Source organism: Bemisia tabaci, chromosome 4, assembly GCF_918797505.1.
Source record: "Bemisia tabaci chromosome 4, PGI_BMITA_v3".
NCBI classification, from domain to species: Eukaryota; Metazoa; Arthropoda; class Insecta; order Hemiptera; family Aleyrodidae; genus Bemisia; species Bemisia tabaci.
In genome coordinates, this window is record NC_092796.1 from 3,799,352 (window position 1) to 3,821,207 (window position 21,856).

At 35.1% G+C, this 21,856-nt stretch overlaps 2 protein-coding genes across 2 annotated transcripts; one reads left to right on the plus strand and one right to left on the minus strand.

Annotated features, from left to right (window-relative positions):
* The first annotated feature begins 255 nt into the window (after window positions 1–255).
* Dic1 (Dicarboxylate carrier 1) lies at window positions 256–13,627 on the plus strand. The gene is made up of 8 exons (XM_019042707.2): window positions 256–545; window positions 2,267–2,381; window positions 3,626–3,781; window positions 4,569–4,744; window positions 5,369–5,576; window positions 5,836–5,916; window positions 6,890–6,946; window positions 7,543–13,627. Exons 2-8 carry the CDS (start codon window positions 2,280–2,282, stop codon window positions 7,648–7,650), a joined length of 888 nt encoding a protein of 295 aa, XP_018898252.1. The 5' UTR covers window positions 256–545; window positions 2,267–2,279; the 3' UTR covers window positions 7,651–13,627.
* Window positions 13,628–14,788: 1,161 nt separating this feature from the next.
* Window positions 14,789–20,534, minus strand: LOC140224413 (activating molecule in BECN1-regulated autophagy protein 1A-like). The gene is made up of 2 exons (XM_072299172.1): window positions 20,389–20,534; window positions 14,789–19,069 (listed from the first exon to the last, which is right to left on the minus strand). Exons 1-2 carry the CDS (start codon window positions 20,393–20,395, stop codon window positions 18,708–18,710), a joined length of 369 nt encoding a protein of 122 aa, XP_072155273.1. The 5' UTR covers window positions 20,396–20,534; the 3' UTR covers window positions 14,789–18,707.
* Window positions 20,535–21,856: the final 1,322 nt, after the last annotated feature.

Sequence of the window (21,856 nt, forward strand, 5' to 3'; positions counted from 1 at the left end):
TCCTATCGTTGCGGCACGCATGGCTTTTGAGCAGCCTTTGAGTGACATGAGTGACTGCCTTGTCATTCATCCACATCCTTCATTTTTCTTTCAATAGCATCTTAGCATCGATACACACACAAAAAATTTGCGAGTATCCTCGATAGTAGTTACTATACCATACCATGGGATTTCAAATATTTCAAACGGAGAAATCTTGCGCAAAATAGGTCCTGCGTCAATCGCACTCAGTGTGACTGTGGCCACGTGATGTTGTGGTTTCGAAAGGTAGTGATAAGAGACTTGTCGGGGTTGAGTCTCGTCAAGGTTGAACATTCCAGGTGCAAATAGAGATGATTAGTTATTCGTATCCCGTGTACTTGTTTTATTTTAGCTATTTCCATATTTTCAACTCGATTTCAATAACCTTACTGTAACCTTCGTCATGCTCTGAAAGGTGCCTCCGAGCTAAACTCGTCCGAAACTGTTCATTCGTTCGTGCCATCAATGTGTTTGTAGTCTCAAATCTCACTGTTCTGACCAGCTTTTTCGATTTTGTGCTTGAGGTAAAACTTCATAATTTATGTCCATCGCCTATCTGTGTTCTCTGCCCTTTGAAATTTGGGTATCGTAGCAAGGTTTTGACAAATGTCTTATGATCACTTAAATCAAAGATGATTTTGGTCCAAGTATTTACTCCCCTATCTGTCAGTTTCCTGCAGTTTCAAACCATCAAGAATTCTTATCACTTCAGTTTGTGTACCTACAGATCTGGAATGTGTCATTCTGGATTGCATTAATACCTGTCTAATCTCTTGAGAATTTCTATCCACCATCTGATTTGCCTTTACTGATTTTGCAAATTTGATTATCGTTGGATGAGATCACGGAACGACGGTGAAACTGCAGAATTGCGTTTCTCGGTTAGAGTGTTCCGAAATCTCCGCTCCTATTTTATTTTCTATGAAGAAGACTGAGCCAACATAATTGGTTTGATCAGTTCTACAGGTTCTTAATCGCACCACAGTTCTTGGATTATTAGATCGTCGTTGAATAATTTTTGATCGAAAATTAACACTTCCAATATAGGGATACAACCAGGATCATTTGATGACAATTCAACAATTGACCTGCAGGTACTCCAAGGATTAATTCTTTTTGCCAAGTTAAGATTTTTCTGCGCCACCTATGCCATTTTTTCCTGAGTTTTCTCTTATCATTAAGCTTATAAAAAATGTTTCAGCACAAGTACCCACTTCAAAGAAATCAAGATTTTTGCCATTTGTTTGATATCACTGTTGTTGCAACGTAATCAATTCCTTTTCTCAAACCTGGAGAAGCGTTCCACTCCTCATATTGGCCTATAGAGTTAATAAATTAGTGGGAAAAAAAGAAAGAAAGAAAAAAAAGGAATAGACTTATTTTGGTCGTGAAAGTGGATCGCTGAAAGATCAGCTTTTAAATCTAAGATATCCTGTAAGTACTTTCTAGATTTTTAAGGAAATGCTGAATTACCATTTGTAAATCTATCTTAGGGGCCATCCACAAATTACGTAAGGCACTTAGGGGTGGAGGGGGGGGGTTTCTCTAACAGCCTCACGGTGCCCCATGAGGGGGGGGGGGGGGGGCTGAGCCTCACGTAAACTTTCCAGCCTTAATGTAAAGAAAATGCAAAAATCCATCTATTGTCAGGTTGATAGTAGAATTCAAGATGAAATAGAGGAAATCAGCACATCACTAATTGCTGACCGATCGGACCATGCTCTTGTCATTTCTCTTGATTCCCACTTCTCCACTCCGTGGGATGATGAGTGGTCACTTCATCCTCATGTCAACTTTATATTTTTAACTATCCCAAAGAAGAAAAAAAATCTTTAATATTGCTCCACTTATTTTTTTTTTATTGAACTAATTGTATCATTAATATTTCATAAGTATGAACTTACTTCAAAAATTTAGTTTTACTGATAAATATTCTGGCCTAAAAATTTAATTGCTTTTCTAAAAGAAAACGTAATACTTAGATCCACGATATTTTAGAAAAGGGGGGGGGGGAGGGTCAGTCAAGCCTTATGTAATTTTTAGAGGGGGGGGGTAATGGATGCCTTATGGTGCCTTACGAGGAGGGGAGGGGGATCTAAAAATGGGGAAAAGTGCCTTATGTAATTTAAGGATGGCCCCTTATGCAAGTAGGTATGTAAATAACAATCATGAAAGGCGCATCAACTGAGCTCCTGCTAAATATTCCAGTCATGCCTGACTGCAATTTTTTTCTCAATTGTTCCAGAGCTGATCGTAAAATGGCAGGTGTGGATAGAAACAAAAAAGTCTCACGATGGTATTTCGGAGGTCTTGCCTCTGCTGGTGCTGCTTGTTGCACTCATCCCCTCGATCTCTTAAAGGTGAGATGTTTTCTTTACTTATTTGTATTCCAATACAAATTTTCTCAAACAGTCCGGATTAAAAAATAACCTCTTATATTTTACGCTCCAGTGCAAAACTAACAGATGAATAGATGCACAGCTCATTTTTCTACTCAAATGCTTAATCTGAGCTCTGATTTACTCACAAAATAATGAGGCCCAACACTATTTGGACCGCATTTTGCAATTAGGAACTTCAGGTTCCAGCTCATCTATAAAAATATTTATGCTCATCTAAGGAAACTAAGCACACACATGTTGTTTCATAACTGAGCCAGAAATTGTAGTTCCTAACAGCGAAATGTAGTCCATTTTATTATCATGATGTTTAATAAAAAAAAAAAATTGACCACATTTTGAGTGTTTTTTTTCCCTCTGATTTTTCATGTATTTATTATAAAGAGAGAAAAAAATGTAAAGAGAATAAAAAAGCAGACCTGAGGCACCCCAGCATTGAACGAATTGAGTAAATCATAACAGCTGAGAGAAACAAATGAAAAATAAGAAAAATCTAAAATTCTAAGAAGGAACAGTTTTGTGAACAAGAATTTTGAGTAGAAAGAATTTTAACAACCACTGTTTCAATGTCAAAAAGCATTGTGCATTTTCTGCCGTGTCGACACTTTAATTTTCATCATCAGCCTGTGTTATACCTTTTTTTTTCTAATAAGTTTTTCAAGATCCTGTAAAAATCTTCCAAGTTTTTTTCTCTAAATAAAATGACAGAAAGAGTGGAAAATCTAAAACTGTTTGAAGCATAAGTACCAGCTTTTCTCTTAGCTTCTAAGTCTTATTTAAGGAAATCTGTTTTTTTTTTTGGGGGGGGGGGGGTCGACAAATGAGAGGTCAAAAGACACATGAGTCATATAACTAGTTTCAAAAGCTTCTTGTACCATCACAACTGAAATTTAACGTTGAACTGTGTCAGCAAAATAAATAAGTCACCTTGCTAACAATAAAGTTATTAAAACCTGTATCTTGACTGGGGTGTTCCAGAATTTCTCCTCCTTTACTTTTTTAAGAGAACACTATTTTATATATTCATGCAAACTTTTCAGAAAACATTCCTGGGAAGGCAAAAAAAAAGTCGTACAAGATTTTATGTAAGAACAATGACTAGTCATCTTACTGATGAGGATTATACGACAGGAAATCTGCAAAATATAAAACTATTAGTTTTTAATATTTCCCTAATTTGCTCTTGTTGGCTGCTCTCTGCCCAGGTTATGCTACAAACTCAACAAGAAGGCAAAGTATCAGCATTGAAGTTAGCAGTCACGATATCCAAAGAACAAGGTGTTGGAGCTCTGTACAATGGTCTCTCAGCATCTTTATGTCGGCAGCTAACTTATTCCACTGTGCGGTTTGGCATTTATGAGGTATTGTCCCTTAACTTAATTGAATGTCTTGTCTTCCCCTTTGATTGTTTGTTCCTCTTTGTGATAAACCTTTTCAAGAAATCTTTTACAAAATTTTAACATCTTGATTGACATAGATTTTTTAACTTGACCACAACCAATTCTAAATGCATCATTTTTGAGAAGTGCAGGTAAGAAAAAGCCTGAAAAATTCCTGGGGAAAGCCCAAAACTTTTGAAATGTTTTCCAGATTACGCCTTTTTTTCTCTCATTAATTATGGAAGGCAGTAGCAACGCATCTTCAGACTCAAAGTATGCTCATGAATATCCTGGAATGACACTTCACAAAAGATACCCAACAAATAATTAAGAAACAATTGAAATAATAGAATTATCTGAAATGAATATCAATAATATTTAGTGTAGTTTACTGCTGTCTCCAAGGTTGCAATGCACAATTCAAGACCTAATAAAATTCCATCGATTGTTCACATTCATACAGTTTTCCCCTCGCATAAAATACTGATAGTCTGAACCATGGTCGATATAATATCTGTGGCTTTTTGGCTCAACATCAATCTAGTGTTTAAAGCAATTTTAAAAAACCATGAAAATATTTCCAGTAAATTCCATTTCTTCTCATCAACAGTTGACTGTTGTCTAGACGTGTTCGAGAGAATATTAAATGCCTGACAAATACACAGAGTCAAAAGCAGCAGGTCACAGTGGAAACCACTGTGCTTCGGGAAAGAGAGAAAATGACTTCTTTGACTTATTTTTATTAAAACTGGCTTCATCTTTGTTTCAGGTTGGAAAACAAGGCTTAAGCTCTGCCAATGGTGGCGCAGAAAATTTGTCATTCCAAAGTAAAGTTTTACTTGCCTCAGCTGCGGGCGCAGCAGGAGGTTTTGTGGGAACCCCCGCCGATATGATTAACGTTCGAATGCAGAACGATATTAAGTTGCCTGCAGAAAGCCGTAGAAAGTAAGTATAATTGTAAATGAACAACCCAAGAGAAAGCAGGTGAACACAACTCTGGGAAAGAACATTTTTGCAATGATTGTAATTAAAGAAAATATCCATAGATTGTCGTAAAAACTTTCATGATGTAAAAAACACATGGTGGTATCAAAGATACCAAAAGGTGGGGAAGGTATGGTTAGAAGACTAAAGAAAATTCAATGTGAAATGAAATTTCGGCATTTTATTCATTTTATCAGCCATTGAAAGCTCATTTTTACTTTATACAAATTAATTCACACTCATAATGAACTTGCTCATTCTTTGATTTTTGGTGGACTCTAAAAAGCCAAATGCAAGTATTAAATAAACAAGCTTTTTTAAAGTGTCCAAAGAATATTCATCCTTAGTTTTCTTCTTTTTCCCGAGCTACAAGTAGTCTTGCCAAAGTTATATTTATTTTAGGAGTACACAAGGACAAAGAAGAAAATATTTGATGGATGATGTCATTTTTTTTATGGATAATGACTCGAACATTCCCTTTTATTAAATGTTTGCAAGGTAAAGATCATATTACGGAACTCTTGGATCTCAAAGTTTTAATGTTGTTTTGCAATGTATCCTATTCCTTTTGTTGTTTTTTTTTAGTTACAAACATGCTATTGATGGCTTTATCCGAGTTTGGAAAGAAGAAGGTTTCCGAAGGTTGTTCTCCGGTGTTGAAATGGCAACATCAAGGGCTGTGCTGATGACTGTCGGCCAACTTTCATTTTATGATCAAGTGAAACAGTTCTTAATTTCCACACCTTACTTTTCCGACAACCCAACGACACATTTCTTATCGAGTTTAACAGCGGTATGTACAAACACTCCAATCGTCTTTTCTGTATTCGTATTTATCAAAGCGTTCACTGTACATAATTTAAAATCATATGAAGAATTAAAATATTTCTCTCATAAAAATTTGTCCCATGAATTTTCTTGCTCTATCACCCACACAACATTAAACTAGTGCAGAAAACAGGTTAATTTGTGTTTTTTCTAGATTCTCTTCATTGGAATCATATCTTCCGTTTCCACTTCCTAACTTTAACCCCCAATACTTCATTTTTCAGGGTGCAGTTGCAACTTCCCTGACACAGCCCTTAGATGTACTCAAAACTAGAGCCATGAATGCAAAGCCTGGAGAATATAAGGTAAGGTTTCACTTTGACCATATGTTTCCTAAATTTTAACCTACTGTATATTGTTTTAATTTATTTGTCACAGCAGCCCGCAGTTTATCTCTAAATGTGTTGCAGACTTTTTGAAAATGGCCTGGAAGAAACTTTTTAAGGGTGAATGACATGGCAAAGTTATTAAAACTCTGTTGGTAAATAAGATAATAATCTGTGGGTTCATTGAGCTTTTCAATGGACTATTGCCCTGTTTTTTTAAAAAAATTAATTTTTGGAAAGTGAGCAAATAATGAGAACGCCAACCTTTTTTCGTTTTTCATTTAATCAATTTTTACCTGAGAAAATGACTCTCGAAGTCTCCAAAAATCTAACTTCATTTCAAATGGAAAACTATCGCGTTATCAGATTATTTTTTTCAATGATCTTTAATTTTGTGCAGGAACACTCCTTTTCTGACTGTCATGCAGTTTCTATCGTCTCCCAAAAAATTTCATTTTATCGATATGGGTCGTTTTCGAACTGAGAGATTTTATTGACCACTGTGTATTCCTTTACCTGTATTTTTTTATATACTTTCTAGCCGCAATTGCAATAAGAAGTTATTCATCCTTACTGTGTTTGCCATGTCATTGCTGTTTGAAGTGAATATTTTCAGGAAAAATCTGGAATAGAAAGGAGAAACATAAGAACTTGCGCTTTGTACAAGTTTATTGGCAACACCGCAGATTGGATACTCGGATCGGTGCTCTTCTGAAGATTTCAGCTGAGGTCCGGGTCAGGGAGGATCCCAAAAGTGTATTTGCTTTAGGAAAGCACATCAATGAATCAGGGCTCTTTCACAAATAGAATCAATTGAAAATGGTTTAATGTTCCGTATTTCATTTGTAAGATTAGCAAGAGGGTGACCAATCATTATGTTTGAAGAAATGTTTTTTTTCCTTCTTTTTTTGAATGAACCGCTTCAGAGGTCTTTTTGTTTTTTTAATTTCAGAATCTCTGGCACTTGGTCACTTATACGGCGAAGTTAGGCCCTCTAGGATTCTTCAAGGTGAGTCCTTAAATTTATGTTTATATTTATGTTTGAACATGCATCCTTGATTCAGCATACTTCTTTTTTCAGATCTTTTCATAATCATTCCTAATTTTGAATAATTTTTTAATTTTGCAAAAATTATCTCTCAAGGAGCATAGGATGTAACGCGATAAATTTTATCGTAATAAAATTCATGATATCTCATTTTGAAACCGTTACATTGGATTGAATCAGGAAATAAAACCTAGCCACATTTTGTATGGCTCGCCTCATTGGTTTCAGTTGTTGCTGCCAAGGAAAATATTTTGAATTTGGGAGAAGGGGTCAGACTTCTTCCTCATTATTTAAGTCTTTCAGAGGAGCAAAACCTCAAACAATTTTCTCTGCCCAAACTCAACGTCGTTTCACTTCTTTTGACTAAACAGGATCCGAATGATCTTCATGACTGCACAAACTGCATTTAGCTACCGGTTCATTCTTTGGTTGTAAGAAAGTGTGGCTTAGGTGTTTGCACTAAGTTAAGGATTTCTCCCGAAAGATAAGGTCCTTCTTCACAGACACGGTTACATTTTTCTCTCTCATGAGTCATTATGTCTTTTTCCATTTTTCAGGGTTATGTTCCAGCTTTTGTTAGGTTAGCTCCTCACACAATCCTAACCTTCCTCTTCATGGAGCAACTGAGACTCAATTTTGGATTCTACAAGACTTCAAAAGACTGAATCGATCTTCATCTTTAATGGACTGACAGCTGATGGATATTTCATCTGTTTCAGATAAGCCGATTCCATTTTTCATCATTTTTTTTTCTTTTCTCCCATCTAATGGTTCTCACCGATTTGAATAGTTACCATTCAAAACCAAACATTTGCATGAATAAATTATACACACTTTGATTTTAATATACTCTGAATAGTGTCAGTCGAGTTCTGAATTAAAAAAAGAAAAAAATGGGTACCTACGTTCAATGAATGACTCATTTTTTGAGAAAAAGGCTTCGAAATAGATAAGTCTTGTAACACAAAAATCTTGACGGGCAAAAGAGAGAAATATTTTCTTATATTTTATGCATTGTTTTTATTTTATCATGTTATTTACTATGTTTATACGAGCATTTCAATGCGTAACTGTCAATGTGAGTTACAGAGTACGGATTCAACATGCATGAAAAAAGACACTTCTTATGAACCCTTGATTCTAATCAATTTTTCATCAATTCTGGCTGGATTCTGATCCAAAAAGTGCAAGTTTATACTAATCCTGCTTTCAAACGAATCTTAGGTTTAAGGCTGTGGATTACTGCTGTTTGGAAAGGCAAATTCATCTCAATTCGCGTTGAGATCAGGTTTTAGCTTAAATATGTCTTTTTTGATCTGAGTCATAAAACATCATACGCTTTTTATTCAGATTGTATTGAATTTTTACCAGTCTCATACTTGGCTTGTGACTGTGTTCTCATGAAGGTTTTTGACATGCACCTGTCATTTTGAATTCTGAAATATTCTTTCATCCCACATTGAATTGCTCGTATGAATGTAGCTATTGTTTCCCTCTTTAAGGGTCCTGTAATTTTCAATGGATGTACACAGTAAAATCTTGCTCCTTTGTACCTGCATTTTATAAAAATAACTCGGACAGAGAACATCAACAAAATAAAAAGCAGATACGCTTCCACTCGAAATATTAGAAGCAAAGAATTCTTTTACTTGTCAGAATGTTTTAAGAGGCCTCTCTGATTGTGGCAACCACATTTTTTTGCTATTTTTTTTTATTCATACTTTATTTATATGAAAGGTGTCTATTTTCTTTATCAGTCCAAAACTTTGTCCATCTATTAAATAGGTGATTTAAGTTTAATATTTTATTACTAGTTTTGTTTTTTACTCAACTGATACATACTTCCAATGAACATTTCATTTTCCTGTTAAATCATCTCTTTTTTAAAATCTTCCGCGTTTGTTCTACATGCAATTATTATTGATGTTTTATTTCTCTATCTATGATTTGAGTGAAACTTTTTTTTACTCAATGATACCATTAAAAGTTTTATATTTTATCTTGTTGAAGAGTCTATTTTTTCTGATTAATGATCATACTCAGCGTACCCATTGTAGGTTTTAAAAGAAATCTAATGCATTTTCTGTTTGGGAAGTTTTTGTGTGATATTCATGGAAAATCCTCGTAACAATCTAGTTTTGTAAATATAATAGAACTTAAAGGGTTTTCTTAAAACTATCAAGTAGTTTTGAAAATACTAATCACTAAAACTAACTCGTATCAATATTACCCTCAATAGCTAATACCTTGAATATCCCTTGTAAAAAGTCTTTCTCCCATATTTTGAGATGGTCTCATGAAATGATCACATGGATGAAGAAAAAAAGAGAGTTTACTCTCTGTTGTTGTCAGTGTGAGTTTTACCTGTCATTACCATTTAAACATCGGTTTTTGGTTTCTAACTATCCTTGAAAGTGCTCTTTCCTGCTCTGACTGTACTTTTCAAATATTTGCACTCATTGTAATTCACCGGGAAATGAATAGCGATGTTTTTCTGTGTACATTTCCAATTGTTTACTGTGTTTTAAAATTGTCACGTTAATGTTCATAGTTACATTCGTATCACTAATTAATTATCAGGTTTTTAAGTAATCGGTTTCTGGGACATTTCAATATCTTTTATGTTGTTACTACTTTTTTAGTTTCTAACTTTTTGTGACTCAGCATGTTTTTGTTTTATTATGTTTTTGCTCCAAATTCTTAATGCCTTCATAGATAGTTTCTCATTTTACAATTGGACTAAAGTTAATTATCTACAAAATGTTGTTATCCCCTTTCGCAAGCAACTGCATTTGTGGGGCATAGGGTCTTGCTATCTAATACTATCCAAAAAATAAGTAAATACAATAGAACATATTCATCCAACTCAAAATGGCAATCAGGGTGATATGATAACAAAAAGAATGAAAACCCAATGACAGAGAGTCTTAATTTGCTCAAATTTTGCTTACGCCTCTCACTGTAAGACCCATCTGTCATCACTTTCTTTTTATTTTACAATTTTCAAAAAGCAACTTTAAACCAGAAAATTAAAGTTATTAAATTCAAAAATTTTAGATGGTTGCTGACATCCAAAAAAGAAAATTTAAGTAAGGATATTGAACAATTTAACGGAGTAATCTTGAAAAGTCACTGCTCTGAGCCAAAGAAGTTGGTGATAGATTTTGGCTTGTGGAATTATGGCCGGGCTTGAACGTTGCTCCACTTTTTAGGGGAGTAACAATTAAATAGGCCAATAAAGATGATGAATCCTAGAGGGTTGCATAATCAAGATGCTGTGTAGGACTCAAGTAGAGGTGTGCAAAACTTGAATTTTAACCTTGAAAGAAACTTTTTAAGGGTTAACAGAACTTTAATCCTTAGGCCACACCTCTTTTATTCCTGATCAATAACTTTTAGTGTTGATGCATTTTTTCCCCACAATGAGGAAACTCTCTCAATTTAAAGTTCGCACAAGCGTTCAATCAGATACATTCCATACAGATACGTAAGATTGTGATGTGGATATTTCCGATACCTATTTCTTTTTACGAAGTTTCTCTTAATCATTAAGGAAGGTTCAAAAATTAAAGAAACAAAATTCTCAGGTCATACTAAACCTAAATTGGGCCTCTGGTTCAAACTTTTCCAAGATTCCCGTAACTCAGTATGAGATATGAAGGTTCCTTAAAGTTTCTGTCTTCCATACATTTATAACAAATAAACAAATGACTATCTTCCAATAACGAACACTCCCATTTTGCATTTATGTCCACCTGCTCAACTTCACAACTCTGTTGATGTCTTTTCAATAAAATTGACAATAATCACATGGAACTTAATATCTTCCAAAGGCAGTTTGTTGCAAAAATCAGTCTAAGAAGGATTGTACTCTTTTTCATTTTTGTCACAATCTAATGATCTTGTGTCATATTTTTCAAGGATTAGCAGAACGATTATTTCAAATGACAAAGTATAGGAAATCTGCTGATCGCAAAGGAAAAAGAGCCTGGTTCCAAGACCATATTTTAAAGATTGTACAACTCAAGATTTTTATTCATTTATTTATGTTTTCACCAAAATTTAAAATTAAGTATTGCATCTTTTTCCCCTCAAAAATTTTTCATAATTTTGAAAACTATAGGAGAAAACTTGAACGCATTTAGTATTTTGTAAAAAAAAAGCAAAGTTGCACCATTTTAAGAAAAATGTAAACAGGACTATGGACATGGACTCTTTTCTCTTTGCCCGCTTCATTTATCAAGCGCAAGTACCAATGTGATTATAAATCCGTGTAAATATTTTAATTATTTTAATTCAATTAAATCTTGAGACTGGCATGTCAAACCCTTCCTTGCACTCTCTTCGAATGGTATTCATCACGATAAAATATTCCTTTTTGGTAATTACTCCTCTCACTTCAATTCAAGATAACTAAAACTATGCGAAAATATTGATTGTTTAAACCCCAAGTTTCATCTGGAAAAAATAGATGCATAAGTGTCTCATTAGATGATGCTATTTTTGTCAAAAATTCCCCACAAAGAATGTTTTAAAATATTTCCCACCGTCCTGTGATTAAACAGATTTTGTTGCGGTCCTCAAATTAGTTTAAAGGACCACCTGGTATTGGTATCCCTTTTTAGCTCCATGTTATACTCAGGTCATTCTGTTAGGTGATGCACCAGAGGACCTCATGGTTATAAAGGGAGATAACTACTACGAAACCAAAAGATGTGGGCTTTCATTTTTCAAAATCGACTTTGTGTTCTCTCCGTTTATGGTCAATTGTTTGCCTGATCTAGTAGTCAAAAACAAACTTAGAAACTGCCTTGAATTCATGTGAATTTTGTTCTGTAACCTTGTATTCAATATACATATAGCATAAAGCTTAAGTATATAAGTTATAAGAATAATCAATATCAAATTGTTGATTTTTGTGTGGCATACTTTGTTGTGTGGCATACTTTGTTGTGTTTAACTTTTTATTAGTTTAGTTTTTCATTACTCATTTTTTTAGTTTTCTTGTAAATATTCCAAAAGGTTACTATGCCAGTTAAATCTGTGCTCGAACGAATACTGAACTCAAAATATTGAATATTTTAAAATCAAAAATATTTTACCTAATTTATGCCCGGCAAATATGTTAAAACCCCTTGTGTCATGAAACCTATGAATGTGGAATATGTATTATTGTTACGCAGCATTGCTATGCCATTTTGTACTTTGTGATTTTTTGTGTGCAGATTCATATTCTAAAGAAACAGGATCTCATTTCTGTTTATTTTGCGTCTCCTTTTAAACGAACATGTTAAATACCTCTCACTGTAACTTTCTCAAACTTGTGGAGTTCTAAGAATTTCAAGCTCGTTATTGTAACTATTTTTTCGTTGATTTGCCTCTAATCTTTTCCGTATCCCTCAATAACTGTTATTCTTCGATGTTTCCATGCTTTGAGCAATGTCTTAAAATCTACAGCATGAAATGCACGTCTGTTATTTTTTATTAACCGTTTAATTTTATTCATGTCGAATCTTTGAAAGGTTGCTAACATTGTCTGAAAGTTCTTCAAATGAGTAAATGATTGAATTATTTTTTTATTAAGTATTTAATACTCTATTCTAATAATACCGCTAACTCAGTAAAACTGTAGAGCCTAAACATATTTTAATTTATGCAATTTTTGCCAACTGTGCCTTCAAGTGTTACTCTTCAAATTGATTAGGTATTGTTTTGTATGTAGTTGTTGTTGCTGTATGAGAAACCACATACCACCCTCTAAAAATTTAAAATAAGTTTTCAATTATTGATAGGCATAAAGAAATACGCCCATTTTTGTGACTAGTCTACACAAAGAACTGATGCCAAATAAAATGGATATAATAATCTGGATAAGGGAGGTTGTGGGAGAGAGTTGTCTCTGCTCTCTGTAAAATCATGAGATGTAAATGGGTAGCATTTAAAAGCGTTTGAAGGGAACTAAATTTTACTCTAAAAAAAGTATATAAATGGCATAACACAGATTGAGATCTTCTCCCCTCAATATTGACTCCCACTCAAAAATGGGCCATGACGATCGTTTTTATTTTGAAGATTTGTAAACATAACAGCTCTGTGAAAGATGGATACACATTTGTGCTTGCACTTTGTACCTACTTGTTGTCACATGGCATTGGGCGCATCACGGAAGGATTTAAATTGCAAGGCAAAGCATGTACCCTCTGCGCGTCTCAATAAGTCTCTAAAATGGTGGTTTGGAGCCTTAGGCTGTGTGTAAGTACTTAAAAAAGTAATCTCTTAATTTGTTTTTGGAGGTTTGCCTCAGTGAGGAAATAATTCTAAATATTGGACTGGAGTGCTTACGTAATTTGTTTTAATATTATCTTATCACCAGAGGCTACCTGGGTAGATGTATTAAACTTCCTAGTAAACAAACTAGCACCAGTTTTGCCGAATATGTTTTAAATATTATAGGCAGAAAATGCATGATCGTCTTTCAAATCATGGTATCCTCAACGCAACTCAAAAACAATAAGACTTGTATTATATATTTTTCTCAAAAAATTTTGTAAACCATAGGGGAATAAACTCCCACTTTGTCTGTCATGTTGAGAAATGTTCGTTGATTTATTTTTTCTGCAAAATAAATGTTTCTCAAATCAACTTGTACATACTTCCTTTAACCCTCCTTGACACAAGCACCTTTTGTTCTAGTCATGATGGATATCACAGAATTAAGTCTCCTCCATTCATGTAACCCTCATGCTCAGTAACAGCTTGCAATTATGAGAATTGGAAACTACTCAAACCCTGTCTTCTTGGAATAACATGCGTGAAATGATTGACTAATTTTACTATTTAGAAGAAATCTTAGGAATTTCACCTGTATTTCTACAACAAAAGTCTCCAAAACAAATTTTGTTGAAGATGCTGCAGATACGCTAGTGGATTCCTATGTAATTTCTAATGCACAGTCCAAAACGGCCTTAATTTTTTTCTTACGCCCACTAATTTTCCGCAGAAGATATATTTCCTGGAAAAACAGGGGCAATGGGTCAATTGTATTAGTCACAGAATCGCAATTTGATGCTGTAAGGGTATTGCCTGTGTCACACTATCCAAGCGTTCCATCAAAACGTTAAGGTCAGTGCTCTGCGCATGTTTCTGTGACGACGAAATGGAGGAACCAATCAGAGCTTACTAGCTCTTCAAAAGCATGCGGGCCGCACGCTTTTGAAAAAGAAGCTGCTGCTCGCGTATCCGAACCTCGGCATTTTAATGGAAGTGTTTTAATAGTGTGACACAGGCAAAAAGATTACTACAAATTAATGAGATTTATCTTAGTGCCAAAGTACTATGACTATATTAACAGAGATATCATCCATTAAAAAAAAACTGCGTATAACATCATCCACCTTGCAGCACATACCGTGGTTTCTTCCACCTTAAGTCTTGTGCCGAGCGACCAGTGCAAAAGAGTTTATCACTAATTAATGAAACCAAGGTGAAAAATTCCATGGTATGTATCTATTACCGCAGTGGAGGACTTCATACAAAATTTATTTTGAAAGGCAATATTTTCGTTAATATTAGACACGAAAACTAAGCGTTTGGATGTTATATTCTTCTAATCTATGAGCTTAGATAATGAGGACGTGATTCTGTGAAGAGCTCAACTGACCTGATCAAGGATTACCAACCCCTACTTACTACAGTATGCCTTGATTCACCGATTTCCTCAAAGACTAGTGAGTTCATAACCAATACAAATTGCACTGTCCCTGCCAAAAAAGGGAGGCCACAGAGAAGAAAAACGCGATGAAATATAAACAAAAATAGTTATTTTTAATGACCTTAAAAAGAAGAATACAGGTTCGCAGAAGATCGCAAGTAAACAATGTAATTGAAAGATTGCAGCTACATTGAACGACAAATTAATAGAGAATATTAAGCAGTAGAAGTAATTGATGCAGCTGTAGGCTCGTTTTACGGCTTCCGCATTTGTCTCACAGTCTTGAGAATAGGCAAGTGAGCAAGGCCTGAATTGAAGCCAATACCTAATTCCTCAAAAAAATGTACACAAAAAAACAATATGAGACAAGATTGACTCAAAATAATAGATTTACAATTGGGGTAACACTAATGCAACATAAAATGAAAAACAATGCCCATACAGAGTACCTCAAATTACAAAATAGATATATCAAAAATTCATTCCTACACCTAGGACAAAACTTTTCTTGTTCTATAGCATCTTTTCCTTCAAGCCATTTTAAGAGGGGGTAAGGCCTTTAATGTTTTGTAAGGAAAACTTAATTTTGTCGAAATGCAACATCAGTTATCAGCCGAATGACTTGAAATTGGCGCTCAGAAGGAGGTTTAACAAAGGACACCAGTTAAAGGAGAGGTTTCAAAGTTCTAGAAAGCCGTAAAATTCTCCTTGTCCTCAGTTTTTTCTTTTTTTTCCAGCCAAGTATGGACCATTTGCAGAAAAATACACTAGTGGACTGAATTCATTTTATTCGGTTGGTATCCACGGCTAAATTTTGAAAAAATTGATTTCTTTCGTATAAAACTTATCTCCTTTTAGAATGGCTCAAAGGAAAATTCGCTACAGAGGAAAGTTTTAATTTGGCCTAAATGATTGATTAGTCTCACACTTTCATTTCTATTTGGGATGCCTTCATCTTCTATAGATTACACATTGAATCGACTGAAACATGTACTTTGGTGAAGGATTGATTTTTTAAAATTTAATTACCTATATTGTGTTTAGCGTGTAATTTTTATGAAAAACAGTGAGGTGTTTTGTTTTCTATTCAGATTTTGTTCAGCTGAGGTGGTTTTTCAGGTCAAGAGGCTTTTTTTCATTCTAGAGTAAAGGCAGTTTCTTATGCAAATGAATTAAATCAGATCGACCTCGATTCACAAAGATTGATATGAGAGTCTTTGTAACAAGTTATCCACTTATTTTTAAGAAAAAAAATTTAGAAATGAATATAAAAGAGAGACAGTTGTAAAAATGCATTGGATGGATGAATTGCAAAATTTTTCAAGAGGAGATTTCCTATTTTTTTTTTCATTGACCTTAAAAACTTTCTCTAAACATCTACTTCATTCGCCCAACAGACCAGTAGCCAGGATCTGAATATAAAAGTGATCCACGTTGACTAATTCCTCATGAAAAATTCACAAATAATCTTTTAAATAACATATTGATGTTTAAAAAGTCTGTTTTAAATATCTAGGACCTAAATCTTGTTGGTTTATAGTTGACTGCAAGACTGCATGTTAAGAAGTTTAACCTCTAAATTCGACTTTAAGTTGCAAAAATTATATTCTAAACCCAAGCTGTCCGCGAGTTGAGCTTTTTTTACAGCAGGATCGAGCCATCCTTAGTTCCTCAACAGTGCAAACCATCAATTATTTACCAAACAACAAAGTCAGCATCCTTGCCTCAACTCACGGTCGACCACAACTCTGCTAACTAAATTCGGGTCTAGCTCATCGAGGAACGATAATTCACTTGCATCAAATGTCGTTTTGATTCAAATATTGTTATGCTTCATAATGGACCACTAGAAAAAGTGCAAAGTTCAGCATTATGAAACATGTTTTTTCAGATCAGGATTTTTGCAACAAAAATTAATAAATTTACTTCTAACCAAGATATTAAGATGCATAAATTCAAACTTCTCACTCATGAAAAAAAACCGCTATCTACTTGAGTTGAGTCGCAACCTAAACATTAACATAACAGTCTCTGTGGTATGAAAAATATGGCAACCTCAATCTTAGCTCTTCAACTCAGCTGTTGCACCTTATTATCACTTTGAATAACTGCGGGGCGATTATTGAAATGAAATCGACTCTATGTCGCCGCTTTGTTGTGTCGCGCAATCGACCATTGACCACCAGAGTGGTAAGCGCTATTTTTTAAATCTATGTCCTATCGCTTCATGGACTAAAAGAAAACGTAGCGCCGACAAGCTACAGGCTACAGGCACCTTTGGAGCACCCAACAAAGGCTTAGTCGATCAATAACCTCCAATTATTTTTGCACGATTCAGTAAAAAATTAATTTTTGAAGTGAAAAAGTGCAACTTTTTATATGAGATCGGTCCCAACAAATTCAAACGCGTTAGTATGGTCCACATTGCGCAACGCTGGGTATCCGATCGTTCGATCTGATGATCAACCATGTGTTATTAGCCAAGGCAGCGGTCAACGGGTTGTTTACAACCAAATCTACGTCATCAATAAGCGGATGAATAAAAATGGCGGACTGACGTCATTCGCTTGGCCGTGCTGCGTTTTGATTGGTTGAAAGACATTTAAAAATTCGATAACCACGCAACCGACGACGGCAACGATGCCGTTAGTCTTATCCCCTCAAATAAACAGTTAGTCTTGTCATGTCGGGTCCGAGAAGTTAAAAAATGGCTCTCCGCTAACCCAATCGACACAACATAGAGTCGATTGAGCTTTGTTGCCCGATTTCAATAATCAGCCCACAGGGGGCAGAGAAGGAACATTGCTTGCTAAAGAAGTCTGCCGAAATCATAATGAAGTGCAATTAGATTTACGTAGACTCAGATTTTTCTTGAGAGCCGAAAATTTAAATTCTTCGTAACCGGTGCAAAATAAAAACGTTAGTTCTTCATTAAGATTTAATTTCAGTAATTTTTGATGTGCTAATCGAATTTAAAAAGAAATTTTGAAGGGGAAACATGAATTATAAAACTTAAATTCGTAACTTGTCTAGTGGTCCGTTAAAGAGTATAGGAAAATATATTAAATACCCTTCTGCATACTAGAAGTACACCACATCAAAAAAGGAAGAAAATTTTGTGAAAAACTGATGAAAATAATAATTAAACATGTAAATTCATCCTCAATGGTCAGTTTGACTGGCATAAATTTTATATTTCTTGTAAGGCAGACACGAATTTTTAAAAACTAATGTTGAATAAAAACGTATGGGATTTATTCAAGAAATTCACACTGTGAAAAAGCACAAGACATAATGCTTAAATTCAGACCCTGTCTAACGGGGTGCTGTAATAGCATCAGTAATCAACATTATTCATCATCTATTATCAACATCTAAAAAACAGCTCTCTTGCTGCTTGAGAGAAAACCTGACAACTGATCGTTCAATAAGATCCTGCCAAAGATAAGTCTTCATTATCTGATTTTCAACCTCATTGAGAGAAAGATGCATGACAATCCTGGGGGGTCTGCAAATTTGGAAAGTTATGACTGCTTTCTAAATTGAAGGATACAGACTTAAAGAAAACACTGAGATCTTTCATTTTTTGTGACCGTCCATAATAAGAAGGACGGAAGTGTCGAGCAACTCTGGATTGAAATTTAGCGGGTGTTCTACGAATATTTTTATACCAAAAGTTCCCAAAATGAATGTTGGATCGAACCATAAATATGATGGTTTGAAAGTTACTTGATTCAAAAAGTGAAAAAAAGTTACTGAAAGTTTCAATCAGTCATGCTCGACGCTCAGAGTAGTCTGATTGAAATGAAAATTGTTTGTTGCCACAAAAGTGTACTTGACTGCTTGAAACTCATTCTTTGGAATATCAGTGAGCAATTTTTTTATAGATACTCAAAAGTTTGATTCTTTGACTAGGCTGTACAAAAATCACTGTCCTGAATAATTTGCTTCTAACAGTAGGCGCCTTTGTCCATGGACGGTCACATCTGAGCATGAATTGTTCACTCTTGCCTATCTGAGAAACGTAAGTTGACCAGTGTTGGTGCCGCAGACGATTCCTTGGCCTGGCGTAGGGGCCCAGCGTATACAATTCAGACTCATGGAGCTCAGTTCTCGGTAAAGCTCAAGGCCCCTAACTTTGGTCAACTTTCCCCTCTGTGGAGAACTATTGTGCTTTGAGGGCACTCCCCCATCCAGCTGTAGGATTTGGGCGATTGTGTCAGTCTCAGTTCCCAGTGAAATGCGGCGGCGTGCCGAGAGCCCCACAACAAGATAGCGGCAGGTTGGTGAAAGACTAACAGAAACAGCATTCTGCTCGAAACTAACTTGATATAGGCGCTGACCTAGTGTTTCCCACTCAAGGCTGTATATTCCTGGAAATGCAAGGATGAATAAGAACACAGCATTAAAATCAATGAAAATGAGAGAGGATCAATGAGAACTGGCAATTGTAGAATACAAATTCCCAACATTTTGGATTCCATCAGGTGTTGCAATCTGTACCTGTGTCTCTTTTAATTTTAGAATAATGGTCGAAAGATCTGATTGGATCCATTTAAACAAAGTGGGTCTAACTATATGTACTGATCGTTTTGAAAAAGATGTACATAGGTGCAATAGTTTGGGACAAGTGACAAGTGTTATATCAACATGCACTTGACACTAACAGAGAGACAATTGTACTAAAAAAAGAAGTATGGTCAAAACCATCCATCTAAAAGCAGAGACAGGAAGGTGTTACTAAATCTCTTACAAGTGACTTCTTTGGTGCGATCCAATCTTCATTTTGATGAAGTACACAAAAAGCAACTGCCTGTGTGGAAACCATAGGAAACGCTCTTTATTTGCTCCAGGCCTAGTTTTATCTATTTGTTGTATGTCCATCCATTGTTGGCAGCTTAGGTCTCCAATTTTGTCCAATTCAGTCTTTAAACTCCATTTCACTTCTCAAACATATGGGTTCTCTTCAAAAACTGCAAATGTAGGTGCCTAGTAGATGCGCGCAACTCTTTACCCAAAATTAAGACGAAAAGTAAGGGGAACCTCTCAATGCAAAGTCCTTGAGAAAGAAGCCTTTAGCTCCCTCTGTGGCCAGAAAAAAAGAGGAGTAATATCATCAACGCCCAATGGCTCATAGACTGTTTTGAAGTTTCAAGTTTCAATTCTCAAGCTAGAGAAAATAATTTTAAAATTTGAAGGATTTTAAGTATCAATTGAGTAAAGGTATAAGGACATCTTGACTACTTAGATCCATTTGCACCGAGTTCAACAAGAGAGAAACTAGTCATATTAATATTAAACTGAGAAAAAGAGGTTGTAACTTTTATTTCTCCAAGAAACTTGATGCTAGAGATATAGTTTAAAAGCTATTTTCACATTCAAAATATTTATTCAGGACTTTGAAATGTTTAACAGGAGAAAGTGTGCACCTGGTCAACCTTAAAGCTAAACCTAACTCATTCCATGATGTATTTTCAAAAATACAACATACTTTTTCCAAAATGGGACTTGGATCCTTTCCATTTACTTCAATCTGTTTACAGAGGAATCAAGGTGGACTCCAAAACGTACTGGATTATAAGAAATCATTTGAGATGAGTTCGTCGATTTCCCATCTAAATGTTAGTCTACAAGACATCAGTACACAAAAAATTGGAATAGGAAACAGCCTAATTAAAAAAGTGAGTCTTACCTAGCATACACGTGAAACCAAAGCGGCTAGAGGGAAGAAGAGTCACTAGTAAACTGCTATCCGAGGATATATCTACACTTGCGTCATTGTAAATTTTACAATCAGCTACAACTAGATTCTTGTGTGCTGCAAACAAATAAGTTACAATTATAAAGGAATTATAAGGATGAGATTAAAAACAATATCGGTAATTTCTGGAATATGATCGTGGATGGGGGGGAGGGGATATTTCATTTTCAATACATTGTAAAAACATTGCACCAGTAAGCACTTATCTTGCACTCCTCTTGAAAAAAACTGTTTACTTAAGCCGCTTGTATTCATGACTTTACATATTATTGCCGGATCTGTGCGGAAAATTTACAGACTGCTCCCTAACTTATATAGGCATCATAAAAATGCCAAATTTTTTCTGGTCCCGCAAAGACTGTGCAGCACTTGTTGCAGCTAGAGTACCTGTATAGGGAGAGTACCAACAGATCTGAAACTCCGAAAGTCCATCAGGCCTTCACCGATGCCTCCGCGAATAAAGTTAGGGCCCAAAAGGGCAGCCAACCTATGAATTTCAATTATCCAGAGCGATTTACTGATACTATTGTTACGAACCGTCCTTTATTAAGCATGTGTTTGACTCAGTTTTTGCATTTTACTCAATTTTGCGGAAGAACGCTCATTTCTGTACATTCTTGGCCATCTTGGTTAGAATTGGAATCTGCAGACTGGCAGTGAAATTTTGTGCGTTAGAAGTTGGTTAGAAGGGTGGCTGCACTTTTGGGCCCTAAGCCCTCCATGAACCGATCTGTCAGTACTCTCCCGATACAGGTACTCTAGTTGCAGCTATCTTCAATTTCTACTGCCTTGAGGCTCTAATCTATTACTCTGAGACGAAATCTCCTTCTGGATAAATTGTGATTTTAATTGATGTTTTGGGGAATCTAAGGACTCAAATACTGAACTTCTTAGTCTGAATGACTCTTTACCTTTAATAAAATCCCATTAACTTCCAACTTACATAATCCCTGAATAAAAAAGCCCTACATTGGTAGTTTACAGATCACTTTTACTGCTATCTGTTCACCTACCACAGAACTGAATATTGCTGTAGCATTCTCACGAATGTACCACTATTATCTCACTAAACAACAGATCAAGAAGGTACTCAAGAAGTCTCATGAGATGAAAGCAAACTTTTTTTTTATCTTCATTGCCTATAAAAAAAATTACAATTAACGGTTTCTCATACTTTTACGAGCGAATATTAGGAGTATTTGAGACTCACATTGCATACAAATATTTCGAGGACTACGCAAACAGTACCAAAAAATTTGGAGCTGGCTGAATTTCGATATCATTTGATTAGATGTTCCTCACAGCTTCCTAAGCACAATGAGCTTTTAAAATCGAACTTTCTTGGTGCAAGAAAAGCAGAATTGAACGATTAATGTTTAAATATCATTACACACAATAT